The sequence below is a fragment of the Dendrobates tinctorius genome, unplaced genomic scaffold (genome assembly GCF_039654945.1).
Source record: "Dendrobates tinctorius isolate UK_male_01 unplaced genomic scaffold, ASM3965494v1 ptg000108l, whole genome shotgun sequence".
NCBI classification, from domain to species: domain Eukaryota; kingdom Metazoa; phylum Chordata; class Amphibia; order Anura; family Dendrobatidae; genus Dendrobates; species Dendrobates tinctorius.
This window is the reverse complement of record NW_027361776.1, coordinates 7067014-7094201: the sequence shown is the minus strand read 5'-3', so window position 1 is coordinate 7094201 and position 27188 is coordinate 7067014. Positions and strand designations below refer to the sequence as shown.

General features: G+C 43.7%; 1 protein-coding gene across 3 annotated transcripts in view; it reads left to right on the top strand.

Annotated features, from left to right (window-relative positions):
* TENM2 (teneurin transmembrane protein 2) overlaps nucleotides 1–27188 on the top strand; it is a 6300157-nt gene that overhangs the window by 4260813 nt on the left and 2012156 nt on the right. For all 3 annotated transcript variants that reach the window (XM_073589482.1, XM_073589484.1, XM_073589485.1), the window contains one exon: nucleotides 17070–17308. In XM_073589482.1, the coding sequence (XP_073445583.1) occupies nucleotides 17070–17308 (239 nt within the window). The remainder of the gene's footprint in view (nucleotides 1–17069; nucleotides 17309–27188) is intronic.

Below are 27188 nucleotides of genomic sequence, written 5' to 3'. Positions count from 1 at the left end.
CGCCATTTTGGATCAGCGAAATCCCGCGATAGTCAAGATGGCGTCGCCGCAAGAACATGTCGCCGGCGAGGACGACGTCGGAATCCAAAATGGCGTCGGCGAAAACTCGCGAGATTTCGCCGACGCCATTTTGGATCCCGACGTTGTCCACGCCGGCGACATGTTCTTCCGGCGACGCTATCTTGACTATCGTGGGATTTCACGATACTCAAGATGGCGTCGCCGCAAGAACATGTCGCCGGCGTGGACAAGGTCTGGATCCAGGATGGCGCCAGCGGAAGAAGATGTCGGGGATCGTGGAGCAGCGGCGATGACGGCGTGAGTATGAGAGACGGAGTGAGAGAAGGGGTCGTATGTGGAGTGAAAGAGTGAGTGGAGATGGTGAAAGGTGAGAGGAGTGTGTGTTGAGGAGTGTGTGTATTGAGGGTTAACATGGCAAGAGGTGTGATGCTATCGCATCCTCCCGATGCGATAGCATCGGGCCATAATCTAGTATGTATATAATTGTTTGCATGACCAGAATTATTTCAATAAAAATTTTTGAGTAGACACTTCTTGGTCGCTTAAGGTGGCCTATTAGCTACACGATCAATATGTTTGAATATTCTGTGAAGTGTTGCCCTTCCTGTGTTTGGATAGTATATTTATCAACATCAAAACTTTATAGAAGACTGATCCTGGAATGTAACCTTATGTACATGCATCATTTTTGGTGTAAAATCCTGGTTTATGTGCATTGCAGCCATGAGTCCAATCTTATCATTTGAGCACACTATTTTTTGATACATTTGTAAAAAAAACCTTGTGTCCTTTTAACTTTGCATGAACTGCTGCATCCTTCCACCATACTGATAATATTCCCTGTTATGATTGGTTCACCGAGGAGGAAAGCAAGACCAAGCTAAGCCACAGAAAACCAGAGAGGTTTGTAACTAAGTGGATTGCAGACCCCTGATCCTATCCACACAACTAGCAGTAGCCGTGGAGCGTACCTATGATGATTCTAGACTCCTCGACACAGCTGGAGAACTAAATAAGCCTAAAGCAAGAAAGGGGAAATCTAAACTGCTCCAGAGCCGACCCCAAAGGAATAGATACCCCCTAAACATATATTGTCAGTGAGACAAGATGAAAACACAAACACAGGTAGGAAAATAGACTGAGCAAACGATGGGGCCCACACTAACTAGACAGGACAGGAAAGGAAAGACACTGTCTGCAATCACGCAAAAAAAACCTGCAAAAAATGTCCAACACGTCTGATAGAAAAATACTGAAGTCACTAGACTTCGCCCACTATATCAGCACTCTGGCATATTCTGAAAGCAGAGCAAAAAGAGGCCAATCTAATAAGGGACAAAAACAAACTGGCACAAGCAGTAACATAAGGATGGAAATTCAGCACAGCCCCAGCCGGGGCTGGCTGACCACACAAAACTGAATAGACAAAACCAAATCAAATGTGAGCAATAGCAAAGAACACTTAGCTTGAGCATGTATGGACTGAACTGGAAATTAAGACCTCAGGAGGCAGGAAAAAATCACCAGCAGGGATAGAGGGAGTCGGCTGTCTTAAATCCAATCAGAAACTCCAGATGTCCAATCATCATCCTCATTATCAGGTGGCAGGCCTCTGTTAATTAGATCATCTCCATTACCTCCTGTAACCACAAGAGGGAGCCCGGAAAGAGAACTCGCAACCCCTCTGTCAATATAACCAGCTCCACTACCTTCATTAGAAACCAGAGGTAGGGCAGAAAGTGAATTCACAACAATTCCCTCTCTATGTGTGGATGTCTGAGTTGGATATTCCCCCTAAAGCTTAATACTATCCTTTTATCACCATGTAGCATCATCTTGTCGGCAGCACATAATACTGCTGATAATGACTTATTTTGTCAGCCTGTGTTCCCCCATTTTGTTGGCACAGTCTGATTATCTGATTGCGGAGTATTTTGTGTATTCTCCAGGTGACCGTTTACTTTGGATGCTTTAGGGTACCGTCACACTTAGCGATGCACCAGCGACCTGACAATGATACGACCCGGTCAGGATCGCTGGTGCATCGCTAAATGGTCACTAGTGAGCTGCCAAACAGGCAGATCTCACCAACGATCGTTACTTACCTGTCAGATGCAGCGATGAAGACATCCTACCGCCCATGTCCACGCGTCGCTCGTCGGTGCCAGCAGGAAGCCCAGCAGGAAGCGGCCGACGAGAAACGGCCCAGGACGTTCTCGCGCGATCAGCGATAGCCAGCGGGGGAGTCTGTCGGAGGTAAGTATCAGACATAGCGATATCGCTAGTAATATCGCTGCTGCATCACAAAATCGGTGATGCTTAAGCGAGATCGCTAGCGATCTCGCTTAGTGTGATGGTGCCTTTAGAAACAAGCATTCTTATGAATTCGTAGGAAAAATTCACGGACCATCTATATGCACCTTAGGTTCTGATTGGATACTACATGGCCACATCTACATGTGGAGCAGAAATCCTTTCCATTTGTATTTGTATAAAACTTTCATCCATTCTGTACATGTCTTCAGTCATCACAGGTCATTAAACAAGAAATGAAGCAATGCAATAAAATGTTTTTATTTCTTTTTTCCATCATAGTCGTATTCACACACAGTATCCTCAACTGGTTTGTTTGCTGACAGAACTGGCTTCCAAAAACACTAAAGGCAGATGTAAGACTACTTATTACCATGTCAAACACAGCCTTATTGTACATGGTTAGAATTCATTAAAGCTCCTTGGAGAAATTAGAGATGTTTCTGTTTTTCCTCGAAAGTGACAACTTCACCCTAAATTAGAATACATAATCTGTCTTTCCAGAATTTTCACTAGAACATTTTCTGAGAAAATTCCAAGAACTGTGGATTTCCTCCTATAAAAGAGTGACATTGTTTAGTCCAAGTCTTATTTAAGGATGTCTCGTCTTTGCATATTTCCACATTTATTTGTGACTAAGATGTTAGTTTAACCCCTTTACGACCGAGGGTGGTTTGTATGTTAATGACCAGGCCAATTTTTACAATTCTTAACCACTGTCCCTTTATGAGGTAATAACTCTGGAACGCTTCAATGGATCCCGGTGATTCTGAGAATGTTTTTTTATTACATATTGTACTTCATGATAGTTGTAAAATTTCTTTGATATGATTTGCATTTATTTGTGAAAAAAATGGAAATTTGGTGGGTATTTTGAAGACGTTGAAATTTTCCTCCAACTTTGAATTTTCATGCCCTTAAATCACAGAGATATGTCACACAAAATACTTAATAAGTAACATTTCCCACATGTCTACTTTACATCAGCACAATTTTGGAAAAAAAAAATTTGTTAGGAAGTTCTAAGGGTTAAAAGTTAAACACTGATTTCTCATTTTTACAACACCATTTTTTTAATGACCATATTACATTTGAAGTCACTTTGAGGGGTCTATATGATAGAAAATACCCAAAAGTGACACCATTCTAAAAATTGCACCCCTCAAGGTGCTCAAACCCACATTCAAGATGTTTATTAACCCTTCAGGTGCTTCACAGGAATTTTTGGAAAGTTTAAAAAGAAAATGAACATTTAACTTTTTTCACAAAAAATTTACTTCAGATCCAAATTTTTTTTATTTTACCAAGGGTAACAGGAGAAATTGGACCACAAAAGTTGTTGTACAATTTGTCCTGAGTACGCTGATAACCCATATGTGCAGGTAAACCACTGTTTGGGTGCATGGCAGAGCTCGCCATTTGACTTTCCAATCCAAAATTAGCTGGAATTGAGATTGGACGCCATGTCATGTTTGGAGCGCCCCTGATGTGCCAAAAAAGTGGAAACCCCCACAAATGACATCATTTTGGAAACTAGACCCCTCAAGGAACTTATCTAGATGTGTGGTGAGCACTTTAAATTCCCAAGTATTTCACAGACATTTATAAAGTAGAGCCGTGAAAATTAAAAATAATATTTTTTCCACAAAAATGATCTTTATGTCCCTAAATTTTTATTTTACCAGGGGTAACAGGAAAAATTGAACCCCAAAAGTTGTTGTGCAATTTGTCCTGAGTATGCTGATACCCCACATGTGGGGGTAAAGCACTGTTTGGGCACACGGCAGAGTGCAGAAGGGAAGGAGCGTCGTTTGACTATCTCAGTGCAATTCACAGGAATTGAGATCGGATGCCATTTCGGGTTTGGAGAGCCCCTTATGTGCCTAAACAGTGGAAACCCCCCACAAGTGACACCATTGTGGAAACTAGAGCCCCCAAGGAACTTATCTAGACATGTGGTAAGCACTTTGAACCTCCAAGTGCTTCACAGAAGTTTATAACGTAAAGCCATGAAAATAAAAAATCATATTTGTTTTCACAAAAATAATTTTTTCGCCCCCAATTTTTTATTTTTCCAATAGTAACAGGAGAAATTGGACCCCAAAAGTTGTTGTGCAATTTCTCTTGAGTATGCTGATACCCAATATGTAGGGGAATACTACTTTTGAGGCACAGCACAAAGCTCAGAAGGAAAGTGGCGCCATATTGGAGTTCAGATTTTGCTGGAATGGTTTCAGGGTGCTATGTCACATTGGCAGAGCCCCTGAGGTGCCTGAACAACAGAAACCCCCTATATACGAACTCACTATACAAACTACATGAATTCATCTAGGGGTGCAGTTGTCATATTAACACCACATGTGCCCCACAGAATTTTATACCACTGATCGGTGAAGAATGAATAAATTAAATTTTTACTACTAAATGTTGTTTTAGCCCCAAGTTTTTATTTTTTATTATTTTTCTAGGGACTAATAGAAAAATGTTTACAACAAACTGAGGTCAATTTTTCCTGAGTGTGCAAATACCCTACATGTAATCGGGAAATATTTTTCAGGCACAGTGCAAAACTCAGAAGGCAAGGAGAGCCAGATTTTACTAGTATGGTTTGCAGGTGCCATGACCCACTGGGAGAGGTCATGAGGTGCCAGAACAGCAGAACTCCCCCTTAAGTGACCCCATTTTATGAACTACACCTCTCAATGAATACATCTAGGTTTGCAGTGATCATATTGACACCATGGATATGTCACAGAATTTTATACCATTGGGCGGTGAAGACAAAATAACTACATTTTTACCACCAAAATTTTGTTCTAGCCAAAGATTTTACATTTTCACACAAGAAGTGGATAAAAATGGCACCAAAATTTGTCCCAAAATTTCTACTAAATGTGGCAATACCCCATATGTGGCTGTACAGTGCTACTTAGCCATACGGAGAGACTCGGGGGGAACAGAGAGCTATTTGTCTATTCAAGTGAATGGGTCTGTGAAAATGTCAGTGTGTTTCCACGGACCATGTGTCCATGGGCAAAACACGCTGACATGTCTGCTTTTTAATGTCAGCACAGGCCACAAAACGTCCCACACACATGCATACGCATAACACATATGGATGTCATCCATGTTACATGCATCAGCGCCGGGGAAGAAGTATTACAGTAAGCACTGTTTCCCTGCACCGGGTGCTGAACACGGCTTTCATCATTCTCCCCTGTTCTGCTGGCGATCAACGTGAGTAGGGGAGAATGATGAGAGTTACATTTAAGTGATAAATGAGACAGCAGGTGGCGGCTGATGGGACTATTACTTCCATCAGCTTACCCCTGCTGCTGCTAATAACAGTGACAGCAGGAGCGGCTGATGGGGGTATTCATCAGCCGCCACCTGCGCTATAAATAAGTAAATTAAAAAATGGCGTGGTTCCCGTGTTTGCTATAACCAGCCAGGCAAAACTCACAGCTGGGGGCTGCAACCCTCAACTGTCGGCTTCAGCATGGCTGGTTATCAAGTATAGAGGGGTCCCACGCTGTTTTTTTTTTAAAGTATTTAAGCAAATAATTTAAAAAATGGTGTGGGATCCCCCAATTTTTGACAACCAGCCTTGCTAAAGCTCAAAGCTAGGGGCTGATATTCTCAGGCTGGTAGGGGCCATAGATTTTGACCCCCCCCAGCCTCAAAATTGCAGCTTGCAGCTACCCAGTAAAGGCATATCTATTAGATGCACCTATTCTGGCGCTTTGCCCGGCTCTTCTCTTTTACTCTGTAACAGTGGCAAGTTGGTTCATATTTGTGGGATTGATGTCACCTTTGTATTGTCAGGTGACATTAAGTTCACGGTTTAGTAATGGAGAAGCATCTATAAGACACCTATCCATTACTAATCCTATAGTTATATGGTAAATAAAGACACAGCCAGAATAAAGAATTTTATTAGAAATAAAACAAAACACTGTTTTCCTTTTTTATTTAAAAATAACACAGTTATACTCACTAAATGCCTATTCCACCAAAGCCCTCATTCTCCTGTAATAAAAGTAAAATAAAAAAACAATATGCCATACCTGTCTGTCGTTCTGTCCCATGCTGTAATCCATAATGCTGTAATGTCTGGGGGATAATTAGTTTTCAACCTGGACGGTGCCAAGATGCTACCGTCAGTGACCGGGGTGATGTCATAGAGGTCACCTTCAGTCACTGGGCTCTGTTGACAGCTGGGCTGCGCTGCGGTGAGATCCGGTGAGATCCCCGCTAGCACCATGAGCACTCACAGTACTAACGGGGATCTCACCGCAGCACAACCAGGCTGGGAATGGAGCACTCCCAGTCACTGACCCTGCATTCCCAGCAGCTTATTCACCAGTGGTTCTCAGTTTGGATGGTCGCATCTTGGCACCGTCTAGGTTAAAAACAAATTAGTCCCCAGACACGTATTATGGCATGGGACAGAACGACTGACAGGTATGATATATTGTTGTATTTTTATTTTACTTTTATTACAGGAAAACGAAGGCTTCGGTGGAATTAGGCAAGGTTGTAAGTATGGTTTAATTAAGATTTTTAAAGGAATCTGTGCCATTTTTTCAATTAAAGGACTTTATTCTGGCTGTGTTTATTTACAATACAACTATAGTATTAGTAATGGATAGGTGTCTTATTGACGCTTCTCAATTGCTAAGCCATGGGCTTGATGTCACCTGACAATACAAAGGTGACAACAACCCCACAAATTTGAACCCCACTTGCCACCGCTACAGGGCAAGTGGGAAGAGCTGGACAAAGCACCAGAATTGGCGCATCTAATAGATGTGCCTTTTCTGGGCTGCTGCGGGCTGCTATTTTTAGGCTGGGGGTCAATATCCATGGCCCCTTACCAGCCTGAGAATACCAGCCCCCAGCTGTGAGCTTTAGCAAGTCTGATTGTCAAAAATAGGGGGCAACCCAAACCTTTTTTTAATTATTTAAATAATTTAAAAAAAACAGCGTGAGGACCCCTCTATTCTTGATAACCAACCTTGCTGAAGCGGATAGCTGAGGGTTGCAGCCCCCAGCTGTGAGTTTTGCCTGGCTGGTTATAGAAAATACAGGGGAACCTATGCCTTTTTTTCATTTATTTATTTATAGCGGAGTCGGCATCTGATGAATACTCCCATCAGCCACTCTTACTGTCACTGTTATTAGCAGCAGCAGGGGTAGACTGATGGGAGTAATAGTCCCATCAGCCACCTCCTGCTGTCTCGTTTATCACTTAAATGTAATTCATCATTCTCCCCTGCTTGTGCCGATCACCAGCAAAGAATGATGAGAGCCATGTTCAGCACCTGGCACCGGGGAACAGCACTTACTGTAATGCTTCTTCCCTGGCATCCGTCCATGTGGTACTGATGCGGCACACGCATTCCACACGTGTGCCACAAGTATTACACACATGGTGTCACACACTAAAAGATGCTTTTTAATGCAAAAAATAGTTTTTGCATCACCACATTTTGGGAGCTATAATTTTTCCATATTTTGGTCCATCATGTGAGGTCTTGTTTTTCGTGTGATGAGTTGACGTTTTTATTGGTGCGATATTCAGACACATGACATTTTTGATCGCTTTCTATTCTGATTTTTGGGAGACAGATTGAACAAACACCAGCAATTCATTAATTTCTTTTGGGGGGGGCGTTTATACGCATGTGGTAAAATCGATAAAGCAGTTTTATTCTTAGGGTCAGTACGATTACAGCATTACTTCATTTATATCTTTTTTTAAGTTTTGGTGCTATTATAAAATAAAAACTATTTTATAGAAAAAAATAATTATTTTTGCATCGCTTTATTCTGAGAGCTATAACTTTTTCATTTCTCCAGTGATGGAGCTGTATGGTGGTTTCTTTTATGCGGTACCATGTTTATTTATATCTGCCTTTTTGATCGCGTGTTGTTCCACATTTTGTTCAGCGTTATGATGATAAAGCATTGTTTTTTGCCTTATTTTTTATTCTTTTATGGTGTTCTCTAAAGGGGTGAACTAGTGGGGCTGTTTTATAGGTCGGGTCGTTGCAGACGCAACGATACCAAATATGTCTACTTTTATTGTTTAGATTTTTTTCTTTCAACTATTTATTTAGTGATAGAATATATATAGATTTTTTATAATTATTTTTGATTTTCTGTTAAATATTTATATAATTATTTAATTTTTTTTTTTACTTTTTACTAACTTTTTTACTTACTCCAACTATGGAACAATTACTTTTTGCAGGCTGATCGCTTCTATGACTTTGAGATGAAGCAACATCTGCATGCCATAGATTCTGTCAGCGCTGCACTGACAGAGAGACTTGCTGATCATGCACTGCGCATGATCAGTAAGTTTGCTAGGTCTGGTGACCCGTATGTCATCATGATGACATCGGGTCACCATGCCAATGATCGGGACCCCGCGTCAGCCCTGTGCCGGTTTCCGGAATGATGCGATTGAGTTCGATCACAGCATTTCATGGGTTAAAGTGTCGGGAGTGGTCTGTGACCGCTCCTGGCACCTAGTGCTGGATGTCAGCTGTCAGAATCAGCTGACACCCGGCGGCGATCGCCCGCGCACTCCCCGTGTGCACGGCCAATCGCGATGATGAAATATTCCATAACTGGTCATCTAGGCCCAGGTCACATGGACAGAATAATTCATAAGATGTCAGAAAGGGGTTAAACGCTTACTGGTTTTCCTCAGTTATTTCATACAATTATTATCTGGCAATAATATCTGTCATTTACTAATACAACTTTACATACTAATGCAAATGTAAAACACAGCCACTAAAGTAGTGGTGTCTTAGAAAAGATTAATCTGCCATCTTTTCTACACAGCCTTTATTGAAAGGTTTCTCATATACAAATGAATACAAAATTCTTGATAATGCTTTTGACTCAGTACAAATACAATCCACAGCATTAAAGGGGTTATTCTGGACTATCTTATTTTTTTCTTATGGCCCTGTTCTGCTGACCATCGATCTCTGCCAGCTCAGAGCAGTCATAGACTGCTCATGCCAATGATTTTCAGGTCCCAGGTAATGTCACAATGGCTGAGCAGCTGCTTGTCTTCCACTCTGCTCTGTTGATGGAGTGTGACTACCAATGTCATGCTGAATGACAACCAGATCCCCTCTGTTTCCAGAAGAGGGATGAAAGCACTGTTGACAAAAGCAGTAGGATCGACAACAGGTGCGGTCCATGACTGCTTTAAGCCAACGCCAGGTAGAACAAGCAGGTAGTTATCAACTACTTACCTGTAAGTGCTTAGGCCCATAGTAAAATTATAAAATAGTCTGGGATAACCCCTTTTAATGATCCATGAAAAAGTCACCACATGTTGGTGTAAGGAAGGGAAATGTGATGTTTTCTTGTTTCCTTCCTCAGAGTTGTCCCTCCTATGTTACTATGTATATACTGCTTACAAAACCTACAAAAGACAAAATGAAAAAAACCCTGCTATAATTAAATAAGTTAAAAGTAAAAGTGCATTTAAATCTTACAGAGTTCTTAGTAATATTGTATTTGATCAAACATAGCATAAAAGCCGTTTCACCAGAGACAAGGTGACTCTGTGGTCGGGGCGGTCCTACACTGTATAGTATTAATAACCTTATCATGTGACGTCTGTGTGAATAAGGGCAGACAAGGATCGGGTCCCAACCACTGGACACCAGTCAAGGGAAGCCTTTAAATACAATTTTCAGCTCAGGAGAGGGAGGCCACACCCCAGCTTGCACAGAATGCAAAAATACAAAGAAAAAACACAAAAATTGAGCTTGGTGTGAGTTGGTACACATGCAGCATATAAATGCATGTTCACATGGACAAAAAGCATACAAAACCTACAAAAGACAAAATAAAAAAACCCTGCTATAATTAAATAAGTAAAAAGCAAGGTTATTAATACTAGACAGTGTAGGACCGCCCCGACCACAGAGTCACCTTGTCGATGGTGGGACGGCTTTTATGCTATGTTTGATCAAATACAGTATTACTAAGAACTCTGTATGATTTAAATGCACTTTTGCTTTTACTTATTTAATTATAGCAGGGTTTTTTTTCATTTTGTCTTTTGTAGGTTTTGTATGCTTTTTGGCCATGTGAACATGCATTTATATGCTGCATGTGTACCAACTCAAACCAAGCTCAATTTTTGTGTTTTTTTCTATGTATATATTGCTGTATTATAATGTTTTTGATTAACATCTGTGGTACTGCTACATAGAAATATGTATTATCGCCAGTCTTTAACCCCTTCACCCCCAAGGGTGGTTTGCACGTTCATGACCGGGCCAGTTTTTACAATTCTGACCACTGTACCTTTATGAGGTCATAACTCTGGAACGCTTCTATGGATCCCGGTGATTCAGACAAAGTTTTCTCGTGACATATTGTACTTCATGGTAGTGGTAAAATTTCATTCAAATAACTTGCGTTTATTGGTGAAAAAAATCGAAATTTGGCAAAAATTTTGAAAATTTCGCAATTTTCCAACTTTGAATTTTTATGCCCTTAAATCACAGAGATACAGCACAAAAAAAACTTGATAATTAACATTTCCCACATGTTTACTTTACATCAGCACAATTTTGGAACCAAAATTTTTTTTTGTTAGGAAGTTATAAGGGTTAAAAGTTGACCAGCGATTTCTCATTTTTACAACACCATTTTATTTTTAGGACCACATCACATTTGAAACCACTTTGAGGGGTCTATATGATAGAAAATACCCAAAAGTGACACCATTCTAAAAACTTCACCCCTTAAGGTGCTCAAAACCACATTCAAGAAGTTTATTAACCCTTTAGGTGCGTCACAGGAATTTTTTTGAATATTTAAAAAAAAATGAACATCTAACTTTTTTTCACAAAAAAAATACATCAGGTTCAATTTTTTTTATTTTACCAAGGGTAACAGGAGAAATTGGACTGCAAAAGTTATTGTGCAATTTGTCCTGAGTATGCTGATATCTGATTTGTGGGGGGGAACGACTGTTTCTGCGCATGGCAGAGCTCAGAATGGAAGGAGCACCGTTTGACTTTTTCAATGCAAAATTGGCTGGAATTCAGATCGGACGCCATGTCACGTTTGGAGAGTCCCTGATGTACCTAAACAGTGGAAACCCCCTACAAGTGACCCCATTTTGGAAACTAGACCCCCCAAGGAACTTATCTAGATATGTGGTGAGAACTTTGAACCCACAAGGGCTTTACAGAAGTTTATAACGTACAGCGGTACAATTAAAAAATCATATTTTTTCCACAAAAATGATCTTTTCACCCCAATTTTTATTTTCCCAAGGGTAACAGGACCCTAAAAGTTATTGTGCAATTTGTCCTGAGTATGCTGATACCCCACATGTGGGGGTAAACCACTATTTGGGCGCATGGCAGAGCTCGGAAGGGAAGCAGCGCCATTTGACGTTTTTGGCTGGAATTGAGATCGGACACCATGTCGCGATTGGAAAACCCCTGATGTACCTAAACAGTGGAAACCCCCCACAAATGACACCATTTTGGAAACTAGACCCCCTAAGGAACTTATCTAGATGTGTGGTGAGAACTTTGAATCCCCAAGGTCTTCACAGAAGTTTATAACATAAAGCCGTACAATTAAAAAATCATATTTTTTCCACAAAAATGATCTTTTCACCCTCAATTCTTATTTTTCCAAGGGTAACAGCACCCTAAAAGTTATTGTGCAATTTGTCCTGAGTACGCTGATACCCCACATGTGGGGGTAAACCACTCTTTGGGCGCATGGCAGAGCTCGGAAGGGAAGCAGCACCATTTGACGTTTTTGGCTGGAATTGAGATCGGACACCATGTTGCGATTGGAAAACCCCTGATGTACCTAAACAGTGGAAACCCCCCACAAATGACACCATTTTGTAAACTAGACCCCCCAAGGAACTTATCTAGATGTTTGGTGAGCACTTTGAACCCCCCAGTGCTTCACAGAAGTTTATAACGCCCAGGCGTGAAAATAAAAAATTCGTATTTTTTCCACAAACATGATCAATTATTCCACAATTTTTTTATTTTCCCAAGGGTAACAGGAGAAATTGAACCCCAAAAGTTGTTGTCCAATTTGTCCTGAGTAAGCTGACACCCCATATGTGGGAGAAAACTACTGTATGTGCACACGTCAGGGCTCGGAAGGGAAGTAGTGACGTTTTGGAATGCAGACATTGATGGAATGGTCTGCAGGTGTCATGTTGCCTTTGGAGAGCCCCTAATGTACCTAAACAGTGGAAACCCCCCACAAATGACCCCATTTTGAAAACTAGACCCCCTAAGGAACTTATCTAGATGTGAGGTGAGCACTTTGAACCCCCAAGGGCTTCACAGAAGTTTATAATGCCAGGGCATGAAAATAAAAAAATCGTATTTTTTCCACAAACATGATCAATTAGTCCCCAATTTTTTCATTTTCCCAAGGGTAACAGGAGAAATTGGACCACAAAAGTTGTTGTCCAATTTGTCATGAGTACGCTGACACCCCATATGTGGGAGAAAACTACTGTATGGACACACGTCGGGGCTCGGAAGGGAAGCAGTGCCATTTTGGAATGCAGACTTTGATGGAATGGTCTGCGGGTGTCATGTGTGTTTGGAGAGCCCCTGATGTACCTAAACTATTGAAACACCCAACAAGTGACCCCATTTTGGACACTAGACCCCCCCACGGAACTTATCTAGATGTGTGGTGAGCACTTTGAACCCCCAAGTGCTTCACAGAAGTTTATAACGCTCGGACGTGAAAATAAAAAAATCATTTTTTTCCACAAAAATGATATTTTTGCCCCCAATTTTTTATTTTCCTAAGGGTAACAGGAGAAATTGGACCCCAAAAATTGTTTTGCAATTTGTCCTCAGTAGGCTGATACCCTACATGTGGGGGTAAAACACTGTTTGGGCGCATGGCAGAGCTTGGAAGGGAAGGAGCACCATATGACTTTTTCAACTCAGAATTGGCTGGAATTGAGATCAGACGCAATGTTGCATTTGGAGAGCCCCTGATGTGCCCAAATAGTGGAAACCCCCAATTCTAACTCCAACCCGAACCCCAACACACCCCTAACCCTAATCTCAGCCCTAACCCTAGCCCTAACCCAAGCCCTAACCCTAGCCCTACCTCTAGCCCTAACCCTAACCCTAGCCCTAACCCTAACCCTAGCCCTAACCCTAGCCCTAATGGAAAAATGGAAATAAATACATTTTTTTAATTTTATTATTTTTCCCTAACTAAGGGGGTGATAACGGGGGGTTTGATTTACTATTTATGGCGGTTTTTATTTTTGGCAGCTGTCGCACGCTAAAAGACGCTTTTTATTGTAAAAATAGTTTTTGCATCACCACATATTGAGAGCTATAATTTTTCCGTATTTTGACCCACCGAGTCATGTGAGGTCTTTTTTTTTGCGGGACGAGTTGACGTTTTTATTGGTACCATTTTCGGGCATGTGACATTTTTTGATCGCTTTTTATTCCGATTTTTGGGACGCAGAATGAACAAAGACCAGCGTTTCATGAATTTCTTTTGGGGGAGTGCGTTTACACCGTTCCGCGTGTGGTAAAATTGATAAAGCGGTTTTATTCTTCGGGTCAGTACGGTTACAGATATACCTCATTTAGGTCGTTTTTTTATGTTTTGTCGGTTTTATGCAATGAAAACTATTTTATATAAAAAATAATTATTTTTGCATCGCTTTATTCTGTGTGCTATAACTTTTTTATTTTTTCGCTGATGATGCTGTGTGGTGGCTCGTTTTTTGCGGGACAAGATGACGTTTTCAGCGGTACCATGGATATTTATATGCGTCTTTTTGATCGCGCGTTATTACACTTTTTGTTTGGCGGTATGATAATAAATCATTATTTTTTGCTTCGTTTTTTATTTTTATTTTTTAAGGGGTTCGCTAAAGGGGTTAACTAATGGGACAGTTTTATAGGGCGGGTCGTTACAGACGTGGTGCTACCTAATATGTGTACTTTTATTGTTTTGGTTTTTTTTTATTTTCAAAAAATGAATCTATTGGGGAATATTTTTTTTTTTTTTTTACTAATTTATTTGGCGATTTTTTTTAAATTATTTTTACCCTTTTTTCTTATTTTTTTTTCACTTTTTTACATAGTCCCAGGTGGGACATCACTGTCCTGTGACAGATCGCTGATCTGTCACATCACAGATCACTGTGACAGATCAGCAATCTGTCACAGGCATTGAAGAAGACTTCCTCTTGCCTGCGCTTTGCAGGCACTGAGGAAGCCAGCTTCTTCCAGGCCCCCGAAGGCCCCCGTCGCCATCTTGGATTCGGGGGCCTGGAGGAAAGGAGCCCCCCGCAGCAGCGCTGCACATTGCGCTGCCATGGGGGGCTCAGGGAAGCACGGAGGGAGCCCCCTCCCTGCTGATGCTTCCCTTTAACTCCCGGTACACCATGATCATGTTTGATCGCGGTGTGCAAGGGGTTAACGTGTCGGGGGCGGTCCGTGACCGCCCCTGACACATAGTGCCGGGTGTCAGCTGTGATAATCAGCTGACACCCGGCCGCCATCAGCGGCGCTCACCACGTGGGCGCCGCTGATCGCGGTAGACGTACTATCCCGTCCATGGGCATAGGGGCCCGGGTCCCATGGACGGGATAGTACGTCGGATGTCAGGAAGGGTTTAATGGTATTGCCACATGTACGTGTTACCATTGTGTATTGTATAATATTATGTGTCTGTTGTATATGTATAGTTAGGGTAAGCTAGTGCATCCTTCTTGGGACATTAGAGGAGGGCACTCTTAGTACATAGTTCCTCCATAGACTGAGTAGTTGTAATTATGTTGCGCGCCACTAGATGGGGCATACTAGTGGGGCCGAATAGGATTTTCATAGAGGGTTAATTGTAGGAGGGGTTGCTTGGAGTTAAGGTTAGTGCTGAAGAGCAGTTTAGTCAGATGGGGCCAGCGTGTCCAAGTGTCCACATGGGCTATAGGTTCGGACAGCTCGGCAGCCACGTAATGTTATAGCCCATGTTACCCATGGCCACTGCGTGTCTTAGCAGTGGGCCAGAACAGGAAAGGAAAGATGTGGCATCTTGTTGCCTGGGCCAATGCTTTTAGGGCAGAAGTTGGCTGGACTAAGGAGATGAAGGGAATTGGAGCTTTGATGAGATCAGTACAGTCGGGCCGGATGTTTCACCTGGGGCCACCAAACGTAGTGACTGATGAATTCGTGCCTGGAGCGAAACAGGCTGAAGGAAATGTTATTATAGTGAGGTCAGGCCAGGAAGGAACTGGAAAGCAGTCTAAGATGGTCTGGTCCGGATGTGCACTGCACAGAAGTGACAGCGAGAAAAGAGAAAGATGAGGAAGCAAGCAAATGTTATGATGAAAGTTTTTAAGTTGTCTTGGACTGTGTCTCCATTGATGGGGGTCGACTATAAGAGGGACCGTTATGGCCTGGGAAGTGAACGGGTGAAGCTAAATCTGGAGATGCAGTTATGCCGAGGAGAAGAGTATTGTTTCATGTAGGGGAAGGACTGGACGCAGCTGCTACAGTAATACAGGTCACGACTACAGTCCTGTTCTTCCCTTACATTAGACAACTATTTTAAAGAAATTTCTCCATATTCAAAAGTCTAATTACACAATAACAGGTGGCCTCCCATTTAAGACGATCATCTGCCATAATAATGAGAGCCTACAAAGAGAGGTCTTCGGTGGACAGGAAATGAATGGTTCCAGGTCCACAGAAACTTTGCTATTCACTTGGGGTCTTAACATCGAGAAGATGCTTTGTGATGTTTAGAATTAAAGGACCCTACCTGCTAGGCAGAATGTATAATCTGTAAATATGTCAGATTATATTTATTGTGAGGGAGAAGTATGATATGACAAACGTTGAACACTTGTAGTGCTGCCTGATGCAGTGTTTTAGTTCCAACTTAAAGGGGGCCTGTAAAAAATGGGTCAGCTGAAATAATGCCAGTAAAATATTTCTTATTAACCTTTTAAATCTCAGCTGATCAAATATCACCAGACCATTCATATTCTACCAGTCTCTATTTATAATCGTGAAGCAATGACATGCTGTATTAGTACATGACCAATCTAGTTAATCATTGGCCGCAGTAAGCATGCCTTTGTTTCAGGAAGGTAAATAGAGGCTGGCAGCGAACCATTGGACCAGAGCAGCATACACTTTAAAGTGTGAACTTGAGTTTTTTGCTTTCATTTCTTTTACAAAAGGTGTTTTTTTAAAATAATTGTTTGCATTGTGCAATGGGCCATATTCCCTTATCCAGTGTATTTAATCCTGCTATGATATTATAACCCAGGAAGCATTATTACTCATTAGTATTGGGTTTAGTAGAAGCCACTGCCTGAATGTTTTGTTCTCCAAATGCCCTGTTTTCGTAGATTAAACGATAGCAGTGTTCCTATATGAATAATAAGGTTTGTGAACAAATGCAATATTATTTGTCAATTCTGCTTGCAGCTAAATATATCTGTGGACATTTCTACGAGCATGAATATTTGACTAGAGTATTGCTTATTGCATTAAGGGAATTTTCCTGCAAGAGAAATAAATATCATTTACAAACTGCGACATGTCTTGTTGTGACATCGTTGATGCCACTACTTGTCTTAACCTTAGGGCAGCACATTATAAATGTCAACCAATTTTTTCAAAATTCTGTCTCCTTGTTCTTTTCAGGCACTTCTTGTTCAAGACATCTTCTGGGACAACTCCTTTATTTAGCAGCTCATCTCCCGGATATCCTCTGACTTCAGGAACAGTTTACACTCCACCTCCAAGACTCCTACCCAGAAATACCTTCTCCAGAAATGCCTTTAAGCTCAAGAAACCGTCTAAGTATTGCAGCTGGAAATGTGCAGCGTTATCGGCCATAGCAGCGGCTATTCTTCTTGCTATTTTGCTGGCTTACTTCATCGGTAAGTCTTACCATGTTGTGCATTTACTCAATGCAATATAAAAAGTATGAAAGATGCGAGGTTGGTCACTATGAACAATTTATTTCATGTATTAAATCTGTTAAGGTTCTCATGACCGATGTCTCCACATCTGAGAAAAATGGTCCAAATATCATGATCGATCAGAGTAGTTTTTCTCGGAAAAAAGAAAAAAGTTTCATCACCTTCTTCTTACTTTTCATGGACCCATAGACTTGCATTGCTGATTTTAATCGAACAATTGGATCAAAATCAGAACATTTGGTCCAAGGAAACAAATCTGACATGTACACAGCCCCATAGAATATCATAGGTATTGTGTATACCCCAAAACGGTATCAATAAAAATGACAGCTCTGCTCGCAAAGAATAAGCCCTCACTCAGATCCCAAAAAATGGATGTGCTACGAGTCTCGGAAAATGGTGCCATTTTTTTTTTTTTTACAAACTTTGGATTTTTTTTTGCCACTTACCGTAAATAAAAAAGAACCTATGCATATTTGGTATCTGCAATCTTGTAATGACCTGGAGAATCATAATGGCAGGTCATTTTTAGCATTTGGTGAACATGATAGAAAAAATTGTGGAACTGCACTTTTTTTGAAATTTCAAAGCACTTTGATTTTTTTCCCATTTTCCAGTACATGATATAGTAAAACCAATGGTGTTTTTCAAAAGTAAAACTAGTCCTGCAAAAAACGAGCCAAGCTCTCATATGGTTATATTGATCAAGAAATAAAAAAGATATAGCTCTGGGAAGAAAAGGAAAAAAAAACAGAAACGCAAAAACAGAAAAATCTAAGGTCCTGAAAGGGTTAATTCTTGAATATAAAATAATGATTCTTTTTGTACATAATTTTTCACTGTTGACATTTTTTTGTGAACAATATTATTCTTATTTAGTAAGAAGACACAAACATTGCTACAAATGAACAAGATCGTAAATCCCAAAGGTGTATAATTATGTTAAAAGTTACATAGCACAAAAGTCCTGACAGTGTAGTTGTAGAATGTTAGAACTACAGTAGTGGTGATCGAGCACTAAAATGCTCAAGTGCTCAGTACTTGAGTCGAGCAGGTTGGACGCTTGGACAGGCTCATCTCGAGTACTTAGTATACTTAGTATAATGGAAACAAAAGAAAGCTCCAGTATACCGTGCCAGTATAAATATGCAAATTTTATTTACTCAATCAGAGAAATATATATAAAAATAACATGATCAAAGTAGATTAAATTCATTCAAGGTCACTATTAAACCACATTAGGGGTTAGTACCAACAAAAAAGCCTGACCTACAGCCATTGTAAACAGTGATGAAAAATTATCCCTACTATGCCATCTAGATCTCAGATGGTGTTTACTGGTATACTGGAGTTTTCTTTTGTTTTCGTACATTTAAGCAGTTTTTTGTGTCATATAGATTTTGATGGGTCTTTTGTGATGTTAGTATAATGTAAGTCAATTCAAGCATTTTTCTGGAAAACCCAAACAGGAGGGCTGGAAGGCCATGGCAATCGCTGAAGTGGATGGAAACAACGCTCAAAGGGAATGGGAACAGCATGGAGAAGATGCCTGGATGCATCTTTGACTCCCAGGTCGCTGGAAACAATGCTGTCAGAGACTCTGCTTTTGTGGACTGACAATAAAACATACAAACCGAAGATACAATGGGTTTTACAGGAAAAAAATGTTAGGAAATATTCTTTACTGACTTATATATAAGCAAAATTAAAAAGAGAAAAAAACCCAGCTCCCTCCAGCCATCTTTCATCGTATTTCCCCGTCAAGTGACATAGCAGAGGGGGAAATAAAACTACACCCAACGGTAGTCACTAATAAATGTAATTTTAACATTTTACTATCTTATTTGGGCATGTGGTGCGTGCAACATGCTCAGACACACCCTGTTTAATTTATGAAGGAGAGACTCTGAAATTCACAAAGCCTATGCAGACAATGCAATAACTGCCAAAAAGTAGAAGGAAAAGGGACTCTGATACACCCTGTATTAGAGATAAAGGAGGACTTCATACACATTCTGTTAAAATTGTTAGATAGTGATATCCTAGGCTCATAAAACATATGCACTAAATACAAGGGCTGGCAAAAATTAGAAATGGGGACTGCAATAAACCCTGAAGCACTGCCAGACCGGCGGTAGCTGTAGCTAAGTTGCTCAATGGGCGCACATGCAGTGTACCTTCACAAGTAGCTCAGGCAAATCTGGGTACGTTTTCAGAAACTGCTGAGCCACGAAGTTGAGCATGTTGGCCAGGCATGGTATGTGTGAGAGCTTGCTAAGCTTCAGAGATGCCACCAGTTTACGGCCATTACATGTCAATGCCTAGTTGGGGGTTCAGCTGCGAGAGCCACGGATCTGTCTTTTCTGTTATACCTTTCTACAACTCTGCGATAGTGCGCTGTTTGTTATCTAAACAAATTATTTTGTTCACAACCTGTTGTCGTTTGACCGAGGCAGTGCTGCAGTGCTTGCAGCTTGCAATAGATATTGACGAAGTGCTCCAAGATGACAATTTGGAGATGGAGGATGAGGAGGTGGAGGAAGGGTGCAGGAACTGGTGTAGGAGGTGGAGGAAACCCTGATGGATCTAGAGCCCGCAATCCTCGGCATCTGTAAGAATGTGCCTTCCCAGGCTCCAACTCAGTTCTTGCCTACACAAGGCTCACCCAGTGTGCTGTCAGGGAAATGTAGCATCCCTGGCCACAAGCAGTTGTCCATTTGTCGGTCGTTAAGTGGACCTTCCCAGTAACTGCATTAGTCAGGGCATGGTGATGTTATGGGACACATGCTAGGGTAAGGCAGGGACAGCACACCAGGGAAAATAGTGGCAGCTGGGGACCAGGTACTGAGGGATAGCCGCTACCTTGAGGTTGCAGAAAGTCATAGTGTTCACAAGCCTAAATTGCAACATTTCCAGGGCAATCAGTCTGGAAATGTGTTTGTTTAATGTCTGTGCCTATAGCTGGGTGGCTAGGTATTTGTGTTTGTGTTCCAAGGCGTGGGATAGGGACAGCTGAATGCTTCGCTGGGACAAAAAATTGGACTTAGTTGCTGATGATGCTTGCGAATGTGCAACAACAGGTGAAAGGCGGGAGGCATCCACTCCTGCGTCCTGGACAGGGGATTGGCAAACACATAGCACAGGAAAAGAGGCAGTGGTGTCACCCGCAGACACTGATTGTGGACCCAGTCACTCAGCCCACCTAGTCAGGTACTTGATGACATTTATCTGAACATGCTGGTCATGGTCACGTTGTTAGTAGTCATTTCCCTCCTGATCTTGGTATGGCACAGGTTGCAAATGATAATTCTTTTATCATCCGCACTTTCTTTAAAAAAGCTTCAGGTTTACAGGGGAACACCTAACCCTTGGCCGGGGAATTTGTGTGTGGGGGTGCTCTAGGGAACAGTTGCTTGCCTTCTCCCTCTCGACTTCCCGTGCCTCTGTCTGTCTTTTGTGATGCTGTGGATCACTCGCAACTATGCACTGCGGTCCTTGCTCTGCATGGCACTTTCCCAGGTAGGGGGACTGACTTTATCGTCCACCACCTCGTCTTCCACTTCCGCACTCTTGTCCTCCTGACTTGATGACTAATCAACATCACTTGTTGGCAACTGTGTCTCATCATCATCTAACTCTTGAGACACTGATTGCTATTCCTCACCATTGTCTTCTGACTGTAGTTGTTGAAATATTTGGCCATGAAAACACACAATATCCTCATGTTGCTCTTGAAATCTGCTGGGAGAGAGACCAGAATTGATAAATGGAAATGTAGACAGCTCCTCGGTGTGTCCGAGTGTGGGATCACTTATATCCTGGGACTCACCATGGTGAGAGGAAGGAAGATAGGGTGGGGTTATGCGGATTGGTTAAATTTGGCGATGTGGCCCTCACGTCAGAAAAGATGATGCACCTCTTACCTAGAGGTTTATATAAAAGCAAAACTGTGGTATTATGGACATCTACCTTTCTAATGCATCCCTTAATTTTATTTACCTTGGCAGCAGCTGCACTGGTTTTAACCAATTAATTAATGTTTTGCATTGCACTTAATTGTAAATGTGCAGTTCTTCAGCATACTTTTGTATTTGTGTAATATGAAATTATACTCCTATGTGTTGATTGCCCTACCGATAAGCCGTTAGCAGTTCTTTCGACTTCATTGAATGGATTTGGTACACCTCAGTGGTCCTTCTTTGGTACTGCAGCTCAATTCTCATTTTTAAGTGAAAAATCTGTTTAATTTAGGAGGATGACTTTTTTTATAATAATTAGTAGTAGTAGTAGTAATAATAATAATAATAATAATAATAATTCCATCTTGTGTTTAAGAATGAAATTTGATTTGTTTTAGCTTCTACTGTCCAACTGTCATAACCAAGAAGGATCATAAAATGTAGAGCACAACACAGCTATGGTTTGCAAACTCTGTTAGTAAAGAAGACTATGAAATACATTTTTGCACATACAATGACATTAACCCCTTGGCACATAGGGATGTAGCTGTACATCAGCTTCAGGGTTCACATGTTTGAAGCAGGTTTAAGAGCTGAGCCTGAGCCCGCTACAGACACGTCAAGTTGCGACTGCGCTATGCAACCAGCATCTGCCTGAAACAGCAGCACCCAGACCTGGCACCAATAGTTGCTCTTTTGTAGGTAATAGCAGGTTCACAGGATGCAGTGACGAGACACGAGAATGAGTGTTGCTTTAGAAAGTAACGTTTATGAACTGGAGCCGCTAGGGCTATACTGAGGAACCATAAAGGGGTAACACTAATTGTCCTCGCAGGGACTCAACAACAATAACAACACTTTTCTTTAACGAGAATGCGACTAACCCGGCAAGGCCGGATATTATGGGGCCACGAAACGGCCAACTACCGGCGCTTATTTCCTAAAGTCAACTTATCCTTCCTGACGTCCCTCGGTGTGTGTGGCTGCTTTGGTGTCATTGATGTGGCTGCTTTGGTGTCTCTGATGTGGCTGCTTTGGTGTCACTGATGTGGCTGCTTTGGTGTCGCAGATGCTGGGCTCAGCTGTTGAGGAACTGTAGTAGTCTTCAGGCGTCTCAGCACCCAGGAGAAGATGGGCACAACAAGCCCTAAGAAAGTCTTTCGTTGCGGTAACCCCCTGTAGCCACAGCAGGGTCCCGTTCATTAGTGAGTCCACGGGGACTCCAGTCCCCCCAAGCAGGGTAGTGACTTAGTCTGGAAGAGTGGCGGTTGGTAGGCCACGCGCACAGACTGGGCCTGTGCAAAGAGTCTCTCCATAGGCGAGGAGCAGGCCCCAACTGCCCACTGCAGCGGGGTAATGGCAGCTGTGGGCGGTGATAAACAGGCCGCAACCAAGGACGGAGGCGGGATGGCAGCGGGCAGACCGCAACTACAGGCTGAAGTGGCACGTCAGCGGCCGCGGGAGGCACCGGGCAGGCCGCAACGGGCTGAAGTGCAGCGGCAGCGGTTAAGGACGACCGTGGGCAGGTCGTGGCCCAATTTGGAGAGGGGCGACAGTCTCTTGCCGGTAAGCTCGGTACCTCCTCTCTGAAGGCCGCCGTAGATCTCTATCCTGCTGATCTCTCCTCTGGTCGCCGTCAGTCACTCTGGCTCTGTCACACCCCCACAGTCTCTTTCTCTGTGTCTGACGTACTACCAACTCACTTCCCAGCGCGCTCCCTGCCCCCTTTATACTCACCCCGCCCATTGCTGACCTGTCACTTTCAGTAGCCCGCTCTCCTCCGTTGTCCCCCGGGTACCGTTTCTCTAGGAACCCAGATGGCGGTCCCCTTGGTTCCAGTCCAGACACTCTACGGGGGTCCTCCTCCCTACACTCCCCCATCCTGTAAGCTCGCCAGTCCTCGGGCAAGGGTCTCAGTATATTGGGATTTGTCTGTAGGGGTATCAATTTTTGTTGCAATTTGAACTGGTCTTGTTCGTATTGTTCGGGGGGTTTGCCAGCTGTTGACTGCTCGGAGCGTCTTAGTTCAACTGGGCTGAGGTCTTCTAGGGTGGTGGACGGTGGTGGGTTAATTGTGTCAGTTGGCTCGTCATTGAGTGGAGAGCCTCTGGATGTTGGAGGAAAGTCTTCGTCGTTGTCAGAGTCCCAAAACATGGGCAGCGGTTCAGAGGCTGGAGGGGCAGGTTCCGGTTGCTTCGGGTCAGTGGAAATACACAGGCGTAACATATTATGATGCACAATGCAGGTAGGCAGCGTTTCATCTTTCTCAGGTAGAATTTCGTACACAGGTCCTTCAGGATTGATACGGCGTAGGACCCGATAGGGACTCTCTTCCCAGCGCGGTTCCAGTTTGTTCTGGGGGCGTTGATCTAGTACAAGTACATGGTCCCCGCTTTGGAGGTGGGGAGGTGGAGTTGTATTCTTTCCCGGGTGTTCCAAGTCTCGGAGTTTGGTATGTACGATTTGATGAAGAATTTGCACCCTATGATGATGATTTCGGACCCAGGATGATACTCCAGTCCAGGGCTGAGGCTCTTCGGGGTCCAACTCCACCTCCGTGATCCCTTCGCCTTCTCGTCCGAACAACAGAGAGTAGGGGGTGTAGCCGGTAACTCGATGTACTCGGTTGTTATAGACCCATACTAATTCAGAAACATATTCGGGTTAACGGGCCTTCTTGTCACTCTCCAGAGTACGCAACATTTGGATTAATGTCTGATTAAATCATTCACAGGCCCCGTTTCCTTGCGGGTGGTATGGTGTGGTCCGGGATTTGTCAATCCCATAGAGATGGTGTAGTTCCTCCATAACTTTTCCCAAAAAACATGCTCCCTGATCGGAATGCATTCGTTGGGGGCAGCCGTATGTTTGCATGAAGTTTCTGCATATTGCGGAGGCGGCCGACTCCGCAGTCTGGTCTCGAGTGGGGGTGACCACAGCGAAGTTAGTGAAATGATCCACCATGACGAGGCAGTGTTCGTACCCCTGGAATGCAGGACCAATGGTCAGGTAATCTACCGTCAGGAGCTCGAGGGGTGCTGAGGTCACGATTGTCTGTACTGAGGCTCGCTGAGCGGGCGGTTTGGCTAATTCACATAGGCGACATGTCCGGCAAATTTCGTCCACAACAGCCGGCAAGCGTGTGTGGTAAACTCTCTGTTGCAACCATTGAAAGGTCTTTTTAGCTCCGAAATGAGCCCCTTTTTCGTGGGCCTCTCGAGACAGTTCGTAGAGTTGGGCTCCGGGCGTAACCACCTGCCAAAACGTCATGAAGGTTGTTTGTGATGTTATTTTACGGTACAATAGTCCCTTTCGGATAACCAGCCTCTCCCATTGTCGCAACATCAGTGACATGTCTTGAGTCAAAGTTTGTCGTTGGGAATCAGTGGGTAGTTGGCCAGCGACGACCAACATCCGGAGAAGTCCAACTTCTTCGTCTTCTTGTTGCTGTTGCTGTTGTATCCACTTATCCCGAGATTGTTCCAGTATGCCCCTTGGGGTCTCTGGGGAAGATACTTTTTGGGTGGCAGCTGTGAGCACGGCAGCGGTGAGGGCGAACAGTATCTCTTCCCCTTCTAATTCGTCATCTCGATTCTTTCCTGGGGTTGTATGTCGAATCCTGGAGAGGGCGTCAGCATGGACATTCTCGGCCCCTCTTTTGTAGATGATTTTACAGTTGAACTTCACCATCCGGGCCACCGATCGTTGTTCCAGAGCCCCCAATTTGGCGTTTTCCAAATGGACCAGCGGGTTGTTGCCGGTCCGCACCACTACCTCGGAGCCTGCGAACCACTCCATCATGGCCCACACCACTGCAAGGAGCTCGAGCTTAAAGGAGCTGTAATTGTCAGGGTTGCGCTCGGAGTCATGGAGTGAGTGACTTCCATAGGCGATCACTCTCTCCTGGCCATCTTGAATTTGTGACAACACAGCCCCCAACCCGTGAAGACTCCCGTCAGTGTGTAGGATGAACGGTTGCAAGAAATCCGCATAGGCCAACACCGGAGCATCTGAGAGCGCAGCCTGGAGTTCTCGGAATGCCTCTTTCTGAGATTGTTGCCACTGGATTTTCAGTCCATTTAACCCAGCGGGAGCCCCCTTCAGCAGGTCGTGCAGGGCTCGAGCTCGACATGCAAAATTCTCTACGAAACGTCGGTAGTATTCAGCCAACCCCAGTAATGCCCGCACGTCTTTTATCGTCTCGAGGGTAGGCCATCCCTGAATAACAACAACCTTTTCCCGAGATGGCCTCACACCCTCTGCCGAGACGACATGGCCCAGATACTCAATCTGGGAGCATAATAGGTGGCATTTTCGGGGTTTTAACTTCAACCTGTACTTTTGCAACCAGCCGAGCACCTGTCCCAACCGCTTTAGGTGGTCCTCAAATGTGGCAGCATAGACGATGATATCATCCAGGTATACCAACGTGGTCTCAAAATTGAGATCTCCCAGACACCGCTCCATCAACTGCTGAAAGGTTCCCGGGGTGTTGGCCAGTCCACATGGCATTCGATTGAACGCTAATAGTCCCATAGGCAGTATGAACGCCGTCTTGGCCCTATTTTCTTCTGACATGGGCACCTGCCAGTACCCACTGGCCAGGTCCAGAGTTGAAAAATACGTCGCCTTCCCCAAGGTGAACAAGGATTCTTCTATTCGGGGCAGTGGGTATGAGTCTTTAATAGTGCAAGCATTCAGCTTTCGATAATCCACACAGAATCGTAATGTACCATCTTTTTACGGACCAACACAATGGGGGCCGCCCAGGGGCTTTGGCTTTCCCGTATCACCCCCTTTCGCAACATTTGGGCCAACAAAGTTTTCACCTATTGGTAGAGTTGTGGAGGAATCAGTCGATATCGTTCTTGGATGGGGGCCGCCCCTGCCGTGGGGATTTCATGAGTGATGGCGGTGGTACATTCAAAATCTTCCTCATGACTAGCAAATGCCTCATGGTACTGTCCAAGCAATGTTTTTATCTGTGAGAGCTGGGCTGGAGTTAACCCGGAGAGCTCAGCCCGCATCTGTTCCAGGATGTTTCAACCCTTCTCCTGAGCCGAGACTTCGGTGGCCTGTAGAGTTTGAATTGTTACTTCCCAATGATCCTCGGATTGTACTCTCAATTGAACCGTAGGAACCGGCAGCACTTCCTCTAAAGGCCTTACTAGCTTGGCCAGTTCGGTCCGCGCTTTTAGGACGATGTCTCAGTCTTCGAGGTTGACGCAGTGCACCAGGATGGTCCCTTTTCGCACTGTAGTCAGGGAATGGGCCACCAGTATGCCAGGAGGTAAGCGCTCCGAGCAGCATGGCTCCACCTGCACCTCCACGCTCTCCAAGGGTGTCGAGGCTCAAATTGGCAAAGCCATCACAGTCTGCCCAGGAGGCACCACAAGCAGGAGAGCCGCTGGCACGTTGACTTTGCCCAGAGCCTCGCCTTCCTGGCAGTCCTGATGTACCCGCACTTCCCGCACCAACTGCTGAAATACCTGTCCCTGGGCCGTGCTAGAACCCCACTGCTTCAGGATCTTATGCGTAGGATCATTGAGGAGCAGGTTGCCGAACTCCCATAGTATGTTCATGCCTAGGATGACTGGATGCTGCTTATCAGTTTCTCCTTGAATCAGTACCACCCCTCTGCGACCAAGGGATTTACCGCTCAACGTCACCTGCACCCACACCACCCCGGCAACCGGGACCGGTAGTTGATTGGCTGCTACTAGTCTGATCATGGGCCCCCACTGGAGTCTCGCTGCCTCAGGGAAATTTTGTCAAAAATACGTTGCGGGCATAGTGGTTACTTGTGACCCCGTGTCCACCAGGGACCGGACGGCCTGGCCCTCCACTTCTGCCCAAACCACCGGACATTTTGCGACCAA